The sequence below is a fragment of the Camellia sinensis genome, chromosome 8 (genome assembly GCF_055761805.1).
Source record: "Camellia sinensis isolate YWXY chromosome 8, ASM5576180v1, whole genome shotgun sequence".
Taxonomy (NCBI): Eukaryota; Viridiplantae; Streptophyta; class Magnoliopsida; order Ericales; family Theaceae; genus Camellia; species Camellia sinensis.
Genome location: NC_138968.1, coordinates 81,087,033 through 81,109,668, shown reverse-complemented (window position 1 = coordinate 81,109,668; position 22,636 = coordinate 81,087,033). Strand labels below are relative to the sequence as shown.

The 22,636-nt window shown below is 34.8% G+C and overlaps 1 protein-coding gene across 1 annotated transcript; it reads left to right on the top strand.

Annotated features, from left to right (window-relative positions):
- Positions 1-253: 253 nt before the first annotated feature.
- Positions 254-20,426, top strand: EMB1144 (chorismate synthase, putative / 5-enolpyruvylshikimate-3-phosphate phospholyase). Its single transcript, XM_028198667.2, has 13 exons — positions 254-720; positions 4,892-5,042; positions 5,364-5,440; positions 5,567-5,625; positions 6,272-6,355; positions 6,471-6,563; positions 7,053-7,133; positions 15,166-15,297; positions 15,551-15,653; positions 18,737-18,831; positions 18,927-18,992; positions 19,513-19,597; positions 20,029-20,426. Exons 1-13 carry the CDS (start codon positions 582-584, stop codon positions 20,175-20,177), a joined length of 1,314 nt encoding a protein of 437 aa, XP_028054468.1. The 5' UTR covers positions 254-581; the 3' UTR covers positions 20,178-20,426.
- Positions 20,427-22,636: the final 2,210 nt, after the last annotated feature.

Here is a 22,636-nt window from a genome sequence, read left to right as displayed (position 1 = left end):
TACAAAAAGACAAAAAAAAAAAAATTTGCCATTCCAAAGCAAAAAAGTAAAAAAAGCCAAACAAGAATACCAAACGACTAAAAAAGTCTCAAACTAAAAAAATTAAAAAAATAAAAAATCAATTAAAAAAGTCATTGCCAAATAAGCACTTAATGAGGCCAGTAACTAAAATAATAAATAAAAAGTATAAATTAATAAAAATAGATTTAAAACACATAATTTTAATATCCCGTTAATCCTTATTTATTTTATCACCAAATGAAAATTGGCTTAAGGATTAATGATGCCTCTAGTATCAAAATCCTGGTCTAATGAACATCATGGGGATTAGGTGAGGCTGCTTGAATGTTGAATAAATCTTTGTTTGTATCACAACAACCATTGACAGCCCCACCACCACCACTAACAATCCTCACCAACCCTTCTTTCCCATCTCCACAAGTTCATACCTACAGGCTACACCAACCCCCAATTATTTGCCTTTCTTATATATCTGATCTACTTTCTTCTATACATTTTCTCATTTCTATATCTATAATAATTTAATATTTTTGTTGGAGAGGTCAGACGACAAACCAACAATGGCGTCGTCTCTATCCACCAAACAATTTCTCGGGTCTCCATCTTCCGACTTCGGATCTCTGCAACGCTCCGATCTCCGCAACCTCTCCTCTCCAACCCTCCATTTCTCTAATCTCCGATCACATCCCAAGAAGCTCGGTCAGTTTTTATCACTCCCTTTCCTTTTATTTTGCCCTCAATTGCAATTTTTTCTGTTTGGTTGCTGAGAAAGATTTAGAAAACCACAAATTTAAAAATGTTGTTTTATTTTTTTGGCTTAAAACCTAAAAGCAGAATGTAAAAGCAAATTTCACCTTCAGATGAATTCTCAACAACATGAAAAACAATAAATTAAATTTAGCAGCTGGTAGTGTAGGTATTGTTATATTGGGGTACTAGAAAGTGAAAGGTTGAAAGTACCATTAATTTTTAATTATTTTTTTCAATTTCTTATAGTTTTGAACTACTAGTTGGCTGTTTTGGTTGCATATCCAACACCACTCAGAAGATCTGTTACTGAATTAGTTGCGTGAAGTTAAATTTATATGTTTTATTGCCACTTGTGCTGGGTGCTTCTTCAACTTGCATGAATTGTATTGCATTAGTAGTGGTTCACAGTTACAGACAATAAAGTTTGCAGATTACAAAAGAAGGAAGTGATTAACATAAAAAATTTACTGAATCAATCTTGCAATGCATATAGCTCATGTCTCGATCACTAATCATTTGGTCACTATCTTGGGTTGGGTGCTTAGACATTGCAGATGCATTGTATGTTATAGCCAAAAAGTCAACTCATTCTTTGTACATTTTTGTTTTGTAAAAAACCAAAAAGCCACTAAAAAAAGTCAAGTCTCAAACGAACCCACAGATAGACTGAAAAAAGTTTAAATTTTTTTGACAATAATAAGAAGAAAAAGAAAAGAAAAAGGATCCATAGGTCTAACAAAACACACTGTCTACACAGATAACATTGTAGAAAACATTACTAGAGTAACAGTCACATTGCTTTAATACTATATTACAATGATATTGGTTAGTCAACAACATCCCTTATAATCCAAAAGTATAGTGCAAAATAAGCTCAAGAGATTCCTATTATGAATGAAAAAGGGGCCATTTATTTGTTGGATTAGAGTAACAAAAAACCAAAGGCCCACACACGAGCCTTAAATTGTTCAGAGGTGTTTTGAAAAAGTGATTTTGGTGCTCATATCTTTATAGGAGAGTCAAAGAGCTGACAGATTTTTGAGGATGTAGAGATGCCTAGGCATAGATTAAAATTGTCTTTACTTCATATTTTTCGTTTTTGGATGAAAGGAAACTTTTTTGAATCTTCTTTCCCTCTTGTTGATTTTAGAGCTCACTCTGGTTGATGGCCTTTTGTTTTAGCTTTGTGTAAGCACATTGCATTGAGGTCGTGTGCTTTTTGACACTATTTATGAATTAAATTTTACTTGTAAAATAAAAATAATAATAAAAAGGATAGTGGAGGAGTAGTCAATGTTCTCGTGTCTTTTATAGAGAAGAGATGCTGTAGTTTGGGGCTAAAAGTAATGTACATCAACTTTTGGTGTAACTTATCCAAAAAATAAAAATAAAAATAAAAATAAAAATTGCATAGATATAGCCTACAACTCATCATTTGTTTGTCAATATCTCTAGATGATTACAAAATGTTTAGAAGCCATATTGCAATGCATGGTTAGTATGACTGAGTCAACTAATGCAATTCTCAAGCCACATGCATATATATATATATACACATGTATATATATACATATATTCATGGTTTGTTTTCACACCAAAATTATTTATTTAAAACCAAGTAGTAACTACTACTCCATAGAATAACGGTTAAGATTAGGTGTCGATCCAAAGGAATTGTACTAACTAAAGTGCTTAAAATCGAAAATTATTTTTACTTGATTGAAGAAGGTTGATGATGTGAACTTGATGAAAATGACAAGTAAATATAAAATAATGATGAAGTTATGAAATTCCTAGTGTTCGAATGTACCACTACTCGCGTAACACGAGGCAATGTAATCGTTCTTGGGAGATTAGTTAATAGATAATTATGATATATTATGACTACAAGTCCTAATATGATCGTCTAGAAAATTCATATTCTGAAATTCTAGGTATAGACCATCTTTGGTTGGTACTTACCGTCTTACACTAAAACTACTGCCGTAGGAACAGTCCATCTTCCCTTAGCATGGTCTATCTTAGGATCCCAATATATGTACAAATAAAACTATTGCATAACTATGCATTTGAAATCATAGAAATCAAACACAAGAAGTGAGATAAAACATTACCCGTAGAAAAACTTTTAAATGTTATGCAATTATTATCCAAAAATAATACAACCCAAGAATTAATTACAAAAACTCAAATTTTTCTTGAGTAGGCTTCATCTAAGCCCTAAGGATGAGAAGATTAGCTACACATGATTGTAGAAATTGCCATAACTCTCTTGGAAGAGAGCTTGGAAGAAAGCTTTTTCTACACTAGATTTTCTTTGACTCTTCTCTACTTCGCCTCCCCTTCTTCCCTCTATTTGATCAACCCAATCTCTCTATTTATAGAGCAAATATATGCACAAAGTCCTTCATCTCATAAATGCAACCAACAATGGTTGAAAATGGAAGATTTGGGAAGTTAAATTTAGTGCCTAGTTGTTGAACACTGTGAGTTATGTCTGATCTTATGTCCATATCTCCCTCTATGCTATGAATTTCGACATGGGGCTAGTTTCAACTGAAACTAGACTTCTAGAGTTTCAATTTAGACACAAGATTTGCATGGTTTGGACTTGAAATGAATGAGGTATGATTTTTCAAAGTTGGTGTATGCAATCTGTCCTGTGTGCAGAATTTCAGATTCTTTTCCCTGAATGTGTCTTCATTTTTGATCGCCGTTATGGCTGAATTGAGAAATTATTGTTAGATGATGATTTGTAGCCCTTCGAGTTAGCTTTCCAAGGCAGCTTGATTCATCCCAATTTGATGTAGTATGAAGGAGATATGCCCAAAATATCAATTGTTGCACAGAGAACTTCCAACTAAAAAATTCAAGATTTTTTTCTTAAATTTGATTGGATAATCATTTCTTCCAAAAATCCATGTAAGCTTTGCAAAATTCATCCTGCTTGTGTCATTTGAGTGTAGAGACTTGGAAAACCTACAATTACATAAAATAACACAAAACCATCGAATAACACAGGATTATGGACTCATGAAGTGTGTTTTGGAGGGCCTAAATGTGTAACATTTCGGCACTTATCACATATCATGCTGTAATTTTAATGAGTTTCGGTATTTGGTTGGCCTCCTTCAATTTGAGATGACTCAACCTAGTGGACTCATAGTTGGTAGATTCTTTGAACTTTGCCAACAAAAGAGGATTAATTGCCTACAATTTTCTGACATTTAGCTTGGTAGCTTCTAATTTTTTTACTAAAATCATGTACGACTCTACATTTTTTTTTTTTGAAATACTTCTGTTTTGGAAAAAAGGAACTTTTTACTTCTATTGGGAAAAGTGATTTTGGAATTCCCTCGGCCTCTTCAGAATTGTTATCGAAGATGAAGTGTCTGTTACTGATTTAAAAGAGTAAGCGTGTCCTCATCACTCCCAGAATACTTCATCAATTGTTCTTTTGTTCAGCCTGTGTGATGTTTCAAAATGGGAGTATCATGTTGGAAAAGTAGTATTCTTTGCAACCAAATTAACCTATGGTTGATTTCTGTAAAATCACACTATTGTCAGATGACTCAGATGCACATCTAATTAGGTGTATAATGTATTATCTGGGCTTCTTGTCTCGCATATTTTGGTTAATACATGGCAGGATTGACTACTGGAAAAAGTATTGCCTTATAAACTGTGGAACATTAACTTTTATTTAGATTAGGTATGACAGTACAATGCTCATTTGTCCATGTCATTTCCTATATGCCTTAGTTTTGTCTCATTCTTGAAAATCAACTTATTATTACAGTATAAAATAAGCTGCATGATTTGATGACCTGATGATCTGACTTCAATCGTCTTTTTGCTTTTAACCCTAATTGGTTAAAACTCGTGTTTAAGTTAATGATAATGTGTTGCCTGCAGAGATAAGTTTAGCTTATAAAATTAGAAAACCAGTATGCATTGAGAACAAGTGCATATGAAAACTTTGCAGCTTCTACTGGAAAATCTGTTTCTCTTCATTGGAGAACAAGAAGTTTTGGATTTGCTGCTGGTCTTTTAGACTTATGGTATTGTATGATCAAATTTTACGATGTTTAACATTGGTTCCTTTCATAATGATTCACAGAAATACAGGCAGTTGGGAGTACATTTGGAACTTACTTCCGTGTTTCAACATATGGAGAATCTCATGGTGGTGGAGTTGGTTGTATCATTGACGGATGTCCGCCTAGGGTTCCCCTCTCTGAAGCTGATATGCAAGTAGACCTTGACAGAAGGTAATTCCGTAATTGCTAGCTGTTGTTTGTTTTGTCATTCTAAAGCTTGCATAGCAGAGCGAGTGCATCCTTACTATTTGTTCATAGAATTTTGAAACAATTAGTTGGGAACATGATTGAAGGACTAATGCTTGAAAAAGTAATGATTTTAAACTGCCTCTCTCTTTCTCTCTTTTGCGGGATGATGATCCACACCATAACAGAATGTGTCCCGTACAAGTACAATACTGGGTTCTAATCTGTCTTATAAATACAATACCGAGTTCTAATATCTCTTGCAAGGGCTCTTTGTTGGTTTACAATTAAAGAAATTGCATGCAGGAGGCCAGGTCAGAGTCGAATTACTACACCTAGAAAAGAGACTGATACATGTGAAATTTATTCAGGCGTTGCTGAAGGTTAGATTTTTCTTCACATTTCTCTTCAGGATTTTCATGTTTTTATTTTCCCCTTTATTTTTCCCAACCAGAGAATCGGTGATTGAGATCTTTTGTAGTGGACTGATGCTTTGTGTTTAACTGCAGGCATGACAACTGGATCTCCAATTATGGTAAAAGTACCCAACACAGATCAGAGAGGACATGTGAGTACCCATTGCTGATGCAACGTTCATAAGACATCTTTAACAGTTCGGACTGACTCCAACAGTTAGGCATCTATTGGGTGGTCTGAGATGCAACAATTGATTTCAATTGGATAAGGTTACAAGAACAATCACATAGAGTGCATTTTCACATACCATTAAATGAACTCGGCCCTTTGGGTTCATTTACATAGTATTTGAAACTAGTGAATTCCTACCTGGGTTGCATGCAAAATGTGTCTGTGTCCATTTATTACTATGGAAAAAAAAAAAAATAGTTTTATGTTATCATTTGTGATGTGGTTCATTGCGATCACACCATTTGAGGGGTTGAAATTTTGCTTTGAACTGTTGGAGGAAATGGAGGCATTCCTTTTCCACCATTATTCAAATGTGTCCATGGTGATAGATGAAATGAGCTAGATATAAATTGTAATGTAATTCACTTTAGTTTTAGAGGGTTAGGGAGATGATATGATTAGGGTCTATGTCAAGTGAATCTATTAAGTTATCTTAATCTAGGTTGGTCTAAGTTGATCATCGCACTTGTCATTTGTAGGAGACTAGGGGTGAGCTTAGCGTGAATTTCTTAGCTTTCTTTTTGTTGTTATTTTGATACTCATGACCGTTTTATTTGATTTCTTAGGATTATAGTGAAATGTCAATATCCTATAGGCCTTCTCATGCGGATGCTGCTTATGACTTCAAGTATGGTGTGAGATCAGTGCAGGTAACATCTTTGAGAGTCATGTTATCATAATAGCACTGAAGCTAAAGGGAATGCAGGTCTATCTGGATTTTGTACTCAAATTTTTTACTACAAAATGGTGCTGATGGAAGTGCAGGGTGGTGGTAGATCCTCAGCTAGAGAAACTATTGGGAGAGTTGCTGCTGGAGCCGTTGCTAAGAAAATTCTCAAGCTATTTTCAGGAACTGAGGTGGGTTACTTGATTGTGTTGCAGGTTTTTTAATTTTTTTATAATGTTTTTTAAGGGAAAAAAATTCCATGAAGTGGTATATTACTTGCAGATAATATATATATATATATATATATAAATATAATGTTGCATACATCTATAATATTGGCATAATGTGTCATTGTATGGATATATGATTGTCCATTTGATCTATTTGGTTGTGTGTATTTAACAGATTATCAACATGTGAATTTGCATAATTATGTATGTAGACTTCAACAAGTTGAACCTCTAAGTTGAATAAATAATGATAGCTGGGAGCTCTGAGTTACTGGTGGGACATGTCTGTTCTTTGGATGGAAAGAGAGCATAACCCCCTTGGCTGTGCTTGTCATACCTGATATTGTTTTAACTCATTATGTACCTGGGATAATGTTATTCCTGTTTACATCTCTGTCTGGATCTTATTTGTGATTATCTATTGATGCCCTTAATGTTTGTGTGTCTCAGATTCTTGCTTATGTCTCTCAAGTCCACAAAGTTATACTTCCAGAAGATTTGGTGGATCACGAGAGTCTGTCACTTGATGAGGTAACCCCCCCAACCCAACCCCCCTTCCCCTGAGGGGATTGTGGTCACTGTTCCTCCCTCCACAGGAAATGCAAGTGAAGCAGGATCAGCTCTTAAAAACCTGGAGATTATAACTCATTTATTGTCACAAGAATTTCTTAGAAGTAAATCAACTAATAACAGATATGTTCTGAAGATCAATTTTCTGCTATTGAGGTGGGCGTCATTTGCATTTGGGAGAGGATTTTTTATTAGTATTTCACTTCACTAATTCTGGGGTCTAGTAATAGAAATTTGTTTCCTTACGTGCACTGTGATCAGTTGATGTGTACTTTCCCCCATAAACATTAGTTCTTGTGACATCCCAATTAGACTGAATGGATGATGTCATGAATCTGGTTAAGTACATACACATAATGATGTTGCCTTCTTAAATAGTTCCTTACTGATAGCTGGACCTCCTTATTAAGATCTAAAAAGAGAAATCATTATGCAACTGGACAAGAAATTATGTGTAGGAAACTTTGAAATAAAGTAGTTTGTTGATGTCAGGGCATAAATGCACTTTTTAGCCAAATTCCGTGCACTTTTCTGCACATTCCAGTGTTTGATATATGATCATTCTAGATAAGATAAATAATTTACTATAAAATTAAAATTTCACTTTGCATCTTTGCCAGCAGATCTGGCCTCAAGAAATATGTTTTCGTAATGAACAGTTCCATCATTCCTTATTCTGACAATTTTTCTTCTTTGATACCCTGTGATGGTGAAAGGAGTGTTGACCATTTTTTTTTGCTTTGTCTAGTGGCCTTGGGATTGTGGTGGAAGTTATTTCAGTTGGAAGAGGTTTATTTTGCAATTCCATTTTTCATGGATGAGTTGTTTACTATTGATTGTAGCGGCTTCAGTTCAAATAGGAAGTTGTGGGCTCTTTGGAGTTGTGCAATTTGTGCGGTATTATGGTTAGAGAGAAATGCAAGAATGGTTGAGGATAGACCAGTTGAAGTTGGTAGTTTGTAGGATAGGGTATGTTATTTGACTTCCTTTTGGGTGTCAGTTTTGACTACTTCTAAAGGAATTTCCTTGTTTTTTATTAGTAGTGATTGGAGGCCTGTTTGTCTGTTGTGATTTTGTTTTCTTTCTTTCCTTTTTTTTTTTTTTTGGATAAATAAATAATTTATTGAAAGAACATCAAGATGATGCAACAAATACAAGACATCAAAAAAAGTAACACCTAACCAAGAATGTCATCTAAGAAATCCAAAAAAACAAGCAAATCTGGATCAAACTTTCGTTCCATCCAACTATACAAAACTATAAGAAGGCGACTCTCAAGCCAAGAAACAGTATGGTGAAGCTCTTGAAAAGTTCGTCTATTACACTCCAACCAAACTAACCACATCAAACAAAGGGGTACCAAAGACCACACACGCCGCCGTTGCCGACCCACCCGAGCTCCATGCCAACTCCACAACAGATCCATCACCCTCATCGGCTGAACCCAAACAATCCCCAAAAGGGAGCAAATAACACCCCATAACCGACTAGCCACAGGGCAATGCAAGAACAGATGATCTACAGACTCTGCATCTGCACAACACATACAACATCGATTCACTAGAAAATGACCACACCGAACCAAGTTATCAATCGTAAGATTCTGCTCTAAAGCCGTCGTCCATATGAAGAAAACCACCTTTGAAGGAGCCCCTGGCACCCAAACACTCCTCCAAGGAAAATCCCTTCTCACCTTCCCCACCAAACTCCGATAACAGGACGAAATTGAAAAATACCCCCTTAGTCCCCATACCATTCCACCCCACGGCATCCTCTCCCACCCCAGTCACACCCAACCCATACAGGTGATCCCATAATTCTAGCAGTTACGCAACCACCCAATCTTGAACTGGCTGTCGCAGGTGAATATCCCATACCACCATATCCCCACCTCCCAAATAAGATGCCACCAAAGCTTCCTGATCCAAAGCAATTCCAAAAATCAAAGGAAAACGAGTCACCAACAAAGCCTCACCACACTACCTATCCTTAAAAAAACGCACTCTCATCCCATCACCTACTTGGAACCCCACCCTCTCCTGAAACTCTACGGTCCGCAACCAAATTCCTTTTCACAGACCACAACCATGAGAACTAGTCACAACCCCTGACCCCTATCCCCCCCTAGCCTGCCCATACTTACTAGCCACCACCTGCCGCCAAAGCCTCTCCGACTCTACAGCAAAGCGCCACAACCACTATCCCAATAGAGCTTGGTTGAAGACCACCAATCTTCAAACCCCCAGCCTTTTTTGAGTGACAGATCTGCCCCCAATCCACCAAATGGTATCTAAAATCATCCCTCCCATTGCCCCACAGAAAATTCCTTTGAAGCTTCTCTATTCGCCGCGCCACCGATACTGGAATAACAGGTAAAGACATGAAATACATAGGAATGCTACTCAACACACTCTTAATCAAAGTCAACCTACCCTATTTCGAAAGATATTGCCTCTTCCACCCAGCCAATCGACGTCGAATTCGCTCCACAATTCCATCCCACACCCCTTTCGCCTTAAATGTGGCCCCCAAAGGCAAACCCAAGTAAGTCACTGGCAGAGCCGACACCTGGCAGTCCAACACCGCAGCTAACACTGGAAGACCCTCCACCTTCCCGATCGGAATCAACTCCGATTTCCGCAAATTAACCTTAAGACCCGAAACGACCTTAAAGCATAACAAGACACATCTCAAATACCCTACTTGCTCTGCCACGGCCCCACAAAAGATCAAAGCATCATCAGCATACAACAAATGGGAAACGCGAAGAGGCTCTCCCGAGATAGGACCCACCCAAAAACCCTCCATCAAACCTTCCTGGATAGCCCTATCCAACAATCTACTAAATGCCTCCATCACTAGAATGAACAAAAGTGGCGACAAAGGATCCCCTTGACGAAGATCTTAATGAGTCGGAAAGAAACCCGCCAGCATACCAGTGACTAGAACAGACATCCTGATAGTAGAAATACAAAACTGAATCCACCGACACCAAGTCTCTGCGAAACCCATGCACCCCATAACATCTAACAAAAACTCCTACCGTACATTATCGTAAGCCTTCTCAATATCTAACTTACAAATCAAACCAGGTAAGTCTTGTCGAATCCGGGAGTCCACACACTCATTAGCCATCAATACTGCATCCAAAATCTGCCCCCCCTCTCACAAAAGCATTTTGAGAATCAGACTACCTGCAAAACCTCACGAAGCATTTTGTTTTCTTTCTTTTACTACTTTTGGAGGATATCGTCATTTTTTTCTCTTTGTACTTTCTATTTCTTCTTTTAATAATTTTTCTCATTTGTTGCTAATAAAATATATATAAAGGGAGCTTCTTTTGGGGTGTATCATCTGCTAGTTATGACATTTTGTGGCGTTGATACCATTGTTATCAGAATCCCAATCCGGATCGTAGGATCTTACAATTCTACAACTTCAGTTAGGCCAAACGATCCGGATCACACTAGAATCTTAAATTTAATAGGATCTTAAAGTAACTACGGTCCTAGTCATAAAATGATGTAGAATCGCATACGATCTCGATTCGACCAATTTTTTTTTTAGTTATTATTTATTTCTTATATATATGTATATATGTGTGTATATCTATGTACAAAATTTGACCATAAACTCATTTTTCAAACGTCTCTTCTAAATTATGTTAACATAGAATATAAATTATATCATTATCGATAATTTTTTATTTTATTTTGCATTAAAATTAGGATTTTACGATCCTTGATCCGATTCTATGATCTGATCCATGAGTCCCTCCCAACGATCTTACGTGGGATCCCAATTTGAACAACCTTGGTTGATGCCACTTTGTGTCATAACCAAGCCACTTTCGGTCATAACCAAAGGGATCACAATTGATCATAACCAAACACCTCCTAAGGCATAACCAAAGACCTCTTTGGTCCTAACCAAGATAACAACCACAGTATGTCATAACTAAGTTATAACCAGCACTACAATGAGTCATAACTTAACACCACAATGAGTCATACCCAAACACCACAAAAGATCGGAAGTAGGGCATATGGTACACCACTTTTTTGGGTGTGTATTATAGAATTTCCCATATATATATGATGGCATAAAGATAGAAAGATACAGAAGAATGAGAAGGTAGAAAGAGAATATAGGAGAGAAACAAAAGACAAGAGAAGAACAACGACAAAGTAAGAGAGAAGATAAAATTAAGAGATAAGAAGAAGAACGAAGATAACAAGGAAGATGAAGAACAAAAGGAATAGGAGGAGAAAGCCAGTGCTGTTCCAAAGGAAACTATTATTAAGCCATCTGGAAGTAATCACTTTATAAAATTGCCCCACCCAACATGGTAACAAGATAGGCCCGAGATTATTATTTTATACATGAAACTGTAAAAACAGCTAAAAATAAGAAAATATAGCAATATAGTTAGAAAATATTGCCAAAATTGTTTTTGACTGAAATACATTGGCAATTATCTTGAACTGAATCTTGTGTCGGTTAGGGTGCATTTAATTGAGTCATCTTAGTCAAAAGAACCAAAATAAACTGCAGTGAATCAATAGGTGGTGATTTGTCAAGGGCACCCACTTTTCATCTTGTTCGTTAAATTAGATCTTGGCATAGGTATTATAATTGGATCTTGAGGGGATAAGTTGTCGGGGAAAATCCCTTATTGTTTTTCGTTCTCTGATTATATCGTCTTGTTTTCTCTAGATTTGTTGCCATTTTTGGCTTTGGTTCAATGTTTATTAGGAGGCTGTCCTGTTTTCCCCTTCTATTAGATCCGAATAAGTTTGAGGTTCCTTATGCTTTTGAACTTTTTGATCTTCTTATGGAGGTTTATGCATTGTCACCCTTCTATAATTTTTTTATTTTTTTTTTGTTGATTGGCACCTGGGTGTCCGGATCAAAGCCTAACTAATCTCTAGGGGTGCACATGCCCTCGGCAAGGAGTTTTCTGCAAGTGTACCATGATTAATTCAAGGGTTTTTTTTTTGTTGATTGGCACCTGGGTGTTCGGATCAAAGCCTAACTGATCTCTAGGGGTGCACATGCCCTCGGCAAGGAGTTTTCCGCAAGTGTACCATGATTAATTCAAGGGTTTTCCTCAGTCTGATGGCCCAAAGGAATTGTTACCATCTAAGAGGTTTTGATCCCTAAACCTTGGAGGAAGCACACCCATAAGACCCAAGGCCTTGCCACTAGGCCAATCCTTTGGGGTTAACATCCTTCTATAATTTGAACACTTAATTCTCAACCTTGACAGTGCATTTTCTTCCTAAGTCTTCATAGTCATTTTTCATGTATCTAACATTAGTAATCAAAACATATTCCCGTCATGCAAGTTTATGGATTGCTTGACAATGTCTAATGAAAGGTTAAGGAAAGAGATTGTGCTTTAAAGGAGAAAATTGAAGACTAAACATGTGGTCAATTATCTTTACATTTGGAGTTAGCACACATGGCATGGAAAGTAAGCGAAGTTTATAATTGAAGGAATCTAAAGGAATCCATTTTCATTATGTTATGAGTCTAATAACATTGGAGGTATGTTCCTAGGCAGGCATGGTTACTCCAGTATCAGATCAGAGTAAGCAAACTCCCTAGGATATCATGACATCCTAGTTCAAGGTGATTGCTTGATGATGTGGGTGCATAAAATAGTAAACTCAATTGTGGGTTATTTAGTGAAGCTTGGAGCAGCAACTGTAGAAGTCTTCTAACAAATTCTTATAATGCACTCACTTTTGTATCATTATGCATTAAATGCTATCTTTTCCTTTTTTAGCTTTTCTCGTGGGAAATGGAATCCTGTCTTTATGGGTTATTCAATTCAATAAATTTCGTCTGCATAAAAACAATTCCATTTCATTGAAGTACTTCCTGTAAAAGCTGTACTTTTCATTTGAGAGGTGCATGGAGATAATACTTGTTATTGAATACTATACATGTTCATTTGAGAGGTAATACAATGTCATTTTTTATCTGTGGGAGCCCCTACATTGCAGGGGCAGGGGTCTGTATGTTATCTTAATTTATCAAACATCATTTATTTTAGGAACCAAGTGAGAAGTCAATGATATTTTCATTGCAAGTGAGTAAATGAATGTTAAAACAAAGCTTTTGAGGGAAGTTAGTGTTATTTTAGGAACCAAGTGAGAAGTCAATGATATTTTCATTATTGCAATGAGGGGGCCACTTTTTGGTGAATAGTTTAAGCTTTAATGGGTCAACATGAGAATGTGGGTTCAAGATAGGGATGCTTGCTCTGAGCAAATTAATTGAGTGGGTAGCTCTATAATACAGTCTACTCCATCAGCATTCCGGAATGGCTGGTTTAGGATTGGGCAATTGCTCTTGTTAATTGTAAGCTTCTAAATTCCAAATCCTGTGCCCCTGAGGGAATACAATGTTCATTTAGATAAACCTAAAATTTGAATTATGACCAGGTATTTGCAATTGAGTCCTCTTTGAGTTATCCTATGTGTAAAATTTGCTACAAGAAGAAAGAGAAAGAAAATTGTTGATGTGGTTGTTGATTATAAGTAGTAAAATGATTGGTTTTTCAAACAAAGTGTACAGTTTTATTGTTAAGTGCATGCTAGTATATGTATTTCATGTTCATTAAGAATTCATTAAGCGGATTAAATAACCTAATTGTCCTGTGCATATATCTATTTACCCAAACCAAACCAAACCAAACCAGGCCTTAAGTCCCATCTAATAGGGTTAGTGGCATGAATCCTTCTTCTCCACTTGACTCTATCCAAGGCCATTTCGTTAGTCAAATTAAGGAGATTCATATCTCTATTTACTACATTAGTCCACGTCAATCTAGTTCTACCCCTTCCTCTACCACTACCATTCACCGCCACTATATCGCATCTCTACATTATTACCTCTATTGGTCTCCGTTGTATATGACCAAAACATCTCAATCTATTCTCTCTCAATTTATCTTCTATCGGTACTAATTCCTATCCATTATCGAATATATTCATTCCTAACTCTATCTTTTCTAGTCTTGCCATACATCCACCTTAGCATCCTCATTTTAATGACACTCTTCTCTACATGTTGTTTTTTGGTTGCCCAACATTCCGTTCCATACAATATTGCTGGTCTAATAGCCGCTTTATAGAACTTCACTTGTAGTCTATTGGCTACTCGTTTATTGCGCAGTACTCCAGATGCACTCCTTCACTTAAACCACCCCGCCTTAATTCTGTGGACCACATTCGCTTCAATCTCCTAGTCAAATGTTCACTCTTAGGTAGTTCTTGGTTCTTAATCTTCACTTCTCTTCTGCTTCTATTGTGACTGTTACTAAAATTACACTCCATATACTCTGTCTTAGTTCTGCTTATCCTAAATCTTTTAGATTTAAGTGCTTTTCTTCAAATCTCCAACTTAAAATTTAACATCTATTGATTTTTATGAACTCTCAGCAAGATGCTTAATGTTTTTAGAAATAGTTTAACAAACAAGTTTTCCATGTCAAATTTATTTTATTTTTATAACAAAAAAAGGAAAAAGAAAAAGATATGGTTTGTGAGGATACAGGGGGTAGGGGAAATCTTTCAGTCCCTTATGAACATTCCCAAAAAGAATATAGAGAAAAATAAAAATTTCACGAGTCTTCTATGACCACGATTACTGTCAATATTTCATGAAATGCTAGAGGTAATTGAACTATGGCCCTTGAAAAGTTGAATGGCAAAACATGCAGAGCATGGGTTGAGATGCGAGAAAGCCATGGTAGTATGTGACGTTCTCAAATATTGGGACATACCTGTTGAGTCGAGTTGATTTGATGCATTACTCTTAATTTTGGCTCTCAAATTATATTCTTGGAATTCTAATTTAATTTCAAAATTTTGTTTATTTTTGCTGATCGCATTGGTCCACCTTTTCTTTTATTTTCATCATTGTTATTATTTTCTTACCTCATTAATCCAATTAAAGTTTCTCGTGTATGAAATATTTCCAGATAGAGAGTAATATTGTTCGGTGCCCAAATCCTGAGTATGCAGAGAAGATGATTGCTGCCATTGATGCTGTCCGAGTGAGAGGGGATTCTGTTGGTGGTGTTGTCACATGTATTGCGAGAAATGTTCCACGTGTAAGCCACATGACATTAAATGCAGCAAAGTTTCTGGTTTTTATTTTGTTTTATTATTAGACTTAATGGTAAAACCTTAGTTTAATAACTTTGAGGTTATGAGTTTGAGTTTGGGGACAACCACTTTGTGCACTATGCCAAAGGTTAGGTGTGTACCCAATCTTTCCCGTCCCAAACACACATTAATGTGTACTAATTGAGTGTTGTTTTTATTAACCTTAACCACATGTATGTAAATTTGTTTTTATGTCAGGGGCTTGGTTCACCGGTCTTCGATAAACTTGAAGCTGAACTAGCTAAAGCTGCTATGTCCTTACCTGCAACAAAGGGCTTTGAGTTTGGAAGTGGGTTTGCAGGTATATATACTCGTGGTGCTCAGTTTGCATTTTCCTCAAAAAAAATTTCAAATTGAGTTGGGTCCTAGGGAAAATAAATTGAAATGCTTTTATTTTGTGGGTGATTCTTTTCTTCAATCAGGGGTAGGGTTAGAAATTTTCTTGAGTGGTGTCTTCTAGAATTAGTGTCCAATTGGTATTCATTTTATAAGGCCTAAATTATGAGCATGAGGATGAATTTCAAGCTAACTTTAAAAAGCACAATCCTCCATAAATCAGTCTATATAAATTTTTCAAGGACAAACTTCATTGAACTATTAAAAATATTTGGATAATAGAAGCTCTCGTAACCAGTTCTAGTTTACCATTGGATTTAAAACCCTAAATCACAATTAAACAAGAAGGTGAAAATGGTGTACACTGCTGAAAAAGGGAGTTTAAAAATTAGGGTAGCGTTTGGTTTGTGTTTAGAATTATGATTTGAGTGTGGAGTTGTATTTTAAGTTTGTAAATTTTGGAATTATGATTTGAAAAGAGAAAATTTGTTTGGTTATGAGTTTTGAATTGAATTGAGTGTTGAATTTTTGAAATGCGTATTGAGTTTGTGAAAAGTTATTTGATTATGAGTTTTGAAAAGAGTTTTCAAAACTTAATTAAAAAACTTATAACTCATAACCAAACGCACAACTTAAAACTCTATTGAAAATTATATTCAAAGCTCATAACCAAACTCTTACAAAAAATAATTTTTTTATTTAACAAATTAAAAAAATTCTGAAAATATTTTTTTATTTAAAATATTAAAAGAAAATATTATTATTATTTTTATTTTTTAAAAATTATTGTGACAAATTAATTTTTATTTCAAAATGTTTTTTGTTAATTTTAAATAAATGTCAAAATAATTTATCATTTGGGTCTCAAAAAAATATTTTCTATATTTATAAAATATCAAAACCGAATATAAATTTTTTCCCAAGATAACAGGTGCCAATTACCAAAAAAGAAGAAGAAGAAGAAGAAGAAGAAGAAGAAGAAGAAATTGTTCCAGTCAACTGGCCGGACGACCTGGGGGACAACCGAGTAGATCCAAAAATTCAAAAATTGTTTAGGCAGATGTCCGGGTGGTCGACCGGATAGACCAAAAATTCAAAAAACTCTCTGGTTTACCAAACGTGTTTTCAAAATATGTTTTGAAATTGATTTGGAATCATGATTTGAAAATTGTAAACAAATAGAGGGTTGATTATTAGTGTGGAATCATGGTTTGAAACACAAACCAAACACAGCCTAGGGTTCTCTTCCCTATCACATATATTTATATTAAGGGTAAATTACAGTCACTTGAAGTTTGGAGAAAATACAACTAGCCACATACTTTTGACATAATTACACCTCCCTGACTCGAGGTTTAATTCACATAAACTTACTTAGATCATTTTTTATCAGTAATTTGTGAGTCGTGTGGATGAAAATATGATATTGTCATCTATTTTCTAATAAAATGTATATTACCTTTGGCTATTTCAGTGTCTACTCGCCTTTTGCCATTGGTTTTGATCACTTTATCTTATTAAAAGGGAGTTTAATGTAATTATGTCAAACTTGTGCGGCTAACTGTATTTTTTTCAAACCTCAAGAGAGGTGAGTGTAATTTACCCTTATATTAAATAAGATTCCAAATGCACAAAATACCATCATTATACTAAAAATATAACATAACAAATAAAAATTAAAAAATTGATTTCATAAACATATTGCTGTTTATCAATTAAAAATTTCAATGAATTAATCCAAATCAACCTAATTTAGTTAGAAATAGATCATTGTTTTTCCTTTACTTTCACCAAATCAGGTACTTGGGTCCCGGGATGACTAAGTGATGGATGAAGAGGCTAAGGCATTAACACCATAAACACCTACAAAAGAAATTAAAAGAATAATAGAAGAAAGGGCAGAGAAAGAAAGCAAAATAGAATAATAATGTTTTCAACTTCTTAAAGTTATGAAATTGGCTCACACTTTTTAGTATTCAAAGTCGATCCCCGCTATTTCCTTCAATATTCCAATTGGTTAAATGACTGAAAACTCCAAATTTTTGTATGCTTTAACAAAATGCCTATAAGGTTTCTGTTTGGCTCTGACCTGCTTCTAAGTTGATCCCAGCTACTTCAGCATTCCAATTGGTCTAAATACTGAGAACCACCAAATTTTTTTGCATGTTCTAATATAATGTCTATGAGGTTTTTATGGGGTCAGTCAACCTTACTGGTCTTTATTTGGATCTGCCTTGCGGCTAATTGAATTTTGAATGAGAACATAAAAATCAACTTAAATTTTATAAAATCCACAATCATAAACTTCATTGTGATACATTGAAATCGAATATTCATCTGATAATGCTAAATTACTAACATTAGGATGGATTTCAAACTAAACTATAAGAAACACATCCAAAAATCAATCCATACAAATTTTTAACTAACTTCACTTAGGTATAATGATATTTCTAATGATAAAAGGCCTCTTAATCAGTTCTAGTCTAAAAAGCAATTGAAATAAAGCTCCTTTCAACCGATCTAACACTAATAAAACCAAAAAAATGTTTTTCTAAATGTACAACTTTTATCAGATAAACAGAATTTTATCCAGATCAATTTAATTAGTTGAAGAGAGATTACAGCAACAACAATGAAATACCTCGAAGTTCTCTTCTATACTCCTACCAAATCTTCTACTTGGGCTGTAGGATGACTGAGTGATGGAGATGAAAAGGCTAAGGTGTCAATACTTACAAAAGAAATCGGAAGAACAAGAAACAAAAGGAACAATAAAGATTGTGAAGTGGAATATTGGCGTGCTGAATTTTTGTAGTTTAGCAAATTAGCTCCCTTTTCAATATTCAAAGTTGACCATACCCTCTTCCTTCAACATTCTAGTGGGTTCAAATACAGAAAATCCCAAACTTTTTGCATAATTTGATAGTCACATAATCGGTTTTAGTCTGGTTAGTTGACTGACTCCACTAGTCTGTACTTTCCTATTTGGCTCCCGCCTTTGATAGAATTTTTGTGATGTCTAACTTTCTCAATGAAAATGCTCAGGTACATTTATGACTGGCAGTGAGCATAATGATGAGTTCTTTGTAGATGAAAATGGCCGAATCAGGACAAGAACAAACCGTTCTGGTGGGATCCAGGTATTTATTTAAGCTTTATCATTTAGTTCTGCATGTATAGCAAATCAGTGAACATTTTTTTATTGGCCCTTGAGATTATCTATGCTTACGAGCAGGGTGGAATATCCAATGGAGAAATAATAAACATGAGAATAGCTTTCAAGCCAACGTCTACGATTGGAGTAAGTTTATTCTCTTTCCATATATTTTGCACTCAATAATTTGCAGCAGTAAAAGCATATTTAGTTGCCGGGTGCTCTATTAAATTTAAATGTTGTTAACAAAAGCTGATGCACTGTCAGTGGGCCACGCATAATAATTAATTTGAAAAGGCTAGCAATTTCTCATGGATCTACCAGTGCCTTGTGTGACCCTCATGAATGGAATTCAGAAATATTCAAATGCTTTTTTAGGACATCTTTCAGTCTGTCTGATCTTATCATCTCCATTAAACCTTTTAGATTGCTTAATTACGGTGATCTGTGCGAGATGTAATTCATAAAACCGTTGGTTGTGAACCTTTGGAATCCATCATGCTGCATTTATATCCTAGCCATCTAGACATATGACCATTTTGACAGAAGTTTGCAAGATGATTGGCCCATTCTGTTTTACACGTACATGTTATTTTTAGAGCTGTTTCTGGTAAGTTTTCTTGTTTGATACTATGAACTGATATGTTGTTCTGATGTGTATGTGCAGAAGAAACAACATACAGTTACTAGAGATAAGCATGCGACAGAGCTAATAGCCCGAGGTCGTCACGATCCTTGTGTTGTTCCGCGAGGTTTGTATATTGTCTCTTATTTTTCAACTAGTCGTTCCTCTGTTTGATAGCTGTTCTTTCTTCACCGTTGCTCTCTTTTCTGTTCCATCATCTGCTTTGCTACCTTGTACAGTTCTTGTGATTGTTAACTCCAACCTATAGATCATCCAATTTCAGAATAGTGTGGTCCTAGACTACTGTGGTATTATTGCAACGATCAGTTTGCTAAAAAAAATTGCTTTGATCAGTTACTGCAAGAATTACATTTAGTACAAGTGAAAAGTAGTTCTTCTGCTCTTGACTCAATAATGCTGTTTTGGTTCTCTCCAGACACATACATAATGCATATATATATATATATATATATGGGGAGAGAAGAGAGGGTTGGGGAGGGGGGAGTGATAAAATACCCATTGTTATTTATTCGTGATCATTTTCTGGTGATGGTGCAGCGGTGCCAATGGTGGAGGCCATGGTAGCTCTGGTGCTTGTGGATCAATTGATGGCACAGTATGCGCAATGCAATATGTTTCCTATTAATCCAGCATTACAGGAACCGTTGGAGTTACCAAGGCTCGAGCCTGCTGGCAGTCCCCTTTGAAAGGCGCAAAGTGGCTGTCGCCTCTTCTCTATTGCCTTTGCCCAACTTCTTTACCTTGTATAATGACAACTTTTCCCAATATATTTAGTGTGATTTTATGGAGTGTTACAGAATTTGTGATTGAACTCGTGTGGTGTTGTAATAAGTGGCTGTAGGGATATAATTTTTCCACCATTTCTTTTCCCTTGATAAATGAATTATCGTGCCACTGTTGGCAAAATAAGAGCTTTCTCTGGCGTGACTTGGTCATCTTTAACTATGTATAATTTCTAGTCATTGTAGAGTTGTTGGGGATATAATTATGGGCGAAGCAGCCAGATTTTGTTGTTTAGTTTTCCTAAATGAATGTCATGGAAATCAACCTCATCTCTTATGTTAGATCTCTGATTTTTATGCAATTTTTCCTAGTAGAAAGCACCTATGCTATGAGTTGAGATGATCTTCTTAGTTTTTCTTCTTGCCTCCCTATTTCTAGTAATGGAGACGCACTCCAAGATGATCTAACGGTTCAGATTTGATTATTTTAAAGAGAGACAAGGAGAGACCAAGGAGAGGATCTCTCTCCCCTATGCTAGGCTGGTAACTTCCAACTCATTATTTATTGTTATGCAATGGCTGGTGCTATCTCAGGTAGGCAACTCAAGAGGGAGGATGAATTAGGTTATTAAAAAATAATTTCACAATATATTTATACCAATTTAAATAATTGAATTTTAGCAATCAAGTAATAATAAAGATTCAAATTATAACTAGTAAAAAACAATAATAATCAATATAAAAGAGATGGGGATAGAAGAATAAACACGAAGATTTATTGTGGTTTGGCTCGTTGGATTTACGTTCACTCCTCAAGAATTCACTTTGAGAATTTCTTCACTATCAAATAAATCAATCCATTATCAATGTTTCATCAAGGTTGTAGATTTTACAGTTCTTATTCTTATCTATTAAGATTCACTCAAAAATAAATGTCTCATTTTTACATATTTTTTCACAAATCAACAAATAAGGAAAAGAGGTATTCTAGTCATCTTTTACAACAACTTCTCTCTTTCTATAAAATAGATATGAAAGTAAAGGAGCAAAGAGAATAAACAACACTTAAAGAATATTAGGTTTGAAAGTAAAATAACATAGTGAAAATACAATCGAAGAATAAAGCTTAAATATTCATATTTTTTCCCTTCAAATTCGTTATTTTTCTCCAGACAAAATGCTTCTTTTATAGTCGAACAATATAGCTGTTGGATCCTCTTCTGACTTTTGCACGTTGCTTGGACTGCTGAACATTCCACGCTGCTTCAACTTTCTCTTTCAAATTGCAAGTGGAAGTTTGAAATTATAAGCCAAAGGTCGTTTTGATGAATAGTGAAATACTATTTACATAGTAACCTATCTCAGATTTTTTAGCAGTAATTTACTATTCATTGCACAATATGTTTTAGTAAAATTTATTTAAATATTTTTTATTCCAAATGCATCATACAACATATATTTTAACATACAATATCTTGTATCAAAGAATGTGAAAATTTTCATTCTCTATATAAATTTCTTCTCAAATGTGTTTACATGATTTTCATTTTGGGTATTGAAAATTTTCATTCTCTATAAAAATTCGTATAATTTTATTTTGATGATATTACAGAGGAAGAAGAAATATGATTTATATATGAATTTTTGACAAAAAATTTGTTACAGGTGAGAAAATATAATGCAAATAAATACTTGTATTATGATGTTGTATATTTTTATGTTGCATTTATTTATGTGAAATTTTGTGAAATTCATGCATATTGTTTGATTTTGATGATGTAAAATACATTAGATTTATCATATTTTTAGTACACATTTTATATTAGTTGATACAAAATATTGTTTGTTAAAATATATGTTATATGATGCATTTGAAATGAATAATATTTAAATAAATCTTACTATGCATGTTTTGAAAAAATATTGTGCAATGAATAGTATTTACTATTAATTGTTTGAAAATATGAGATAGGTTGCTATGCAAATAGTATTTCATTATTTATCGAAAGTGACTTTTGGCCTATAATTTCAAACTTTTGCCTGCAATTTCAAAGAGAAAAAAACTGAAGTAGAGTGAAACGTTCAGCCATCTTCTCGTGATCCGAGCAGCGCGTAAAAATCAGAAGAGTGTCTCCCATCCTCCAACGGATATATTTTTTGACAATAAAAGAAGTATTTTGCTTGGACAAAAATAACGAAATTGAAGAGAAAATTTTTTGCACATACAAGCTTTATTCTTTCATCATTTTTCTACTACACTCTAAACACCTCCATTTTCAAATTTGAAATTTTCTGAGTGATATTATTTATTCTCTTTGCTTTTGCACTTTCATATCTTTTTATTGAAAGAGAGAAATTGTTGTAAAAAAGGACTGAAATACTTCTTATCATTATTGATTGATTTGTGACAAAAAATTTGAAAA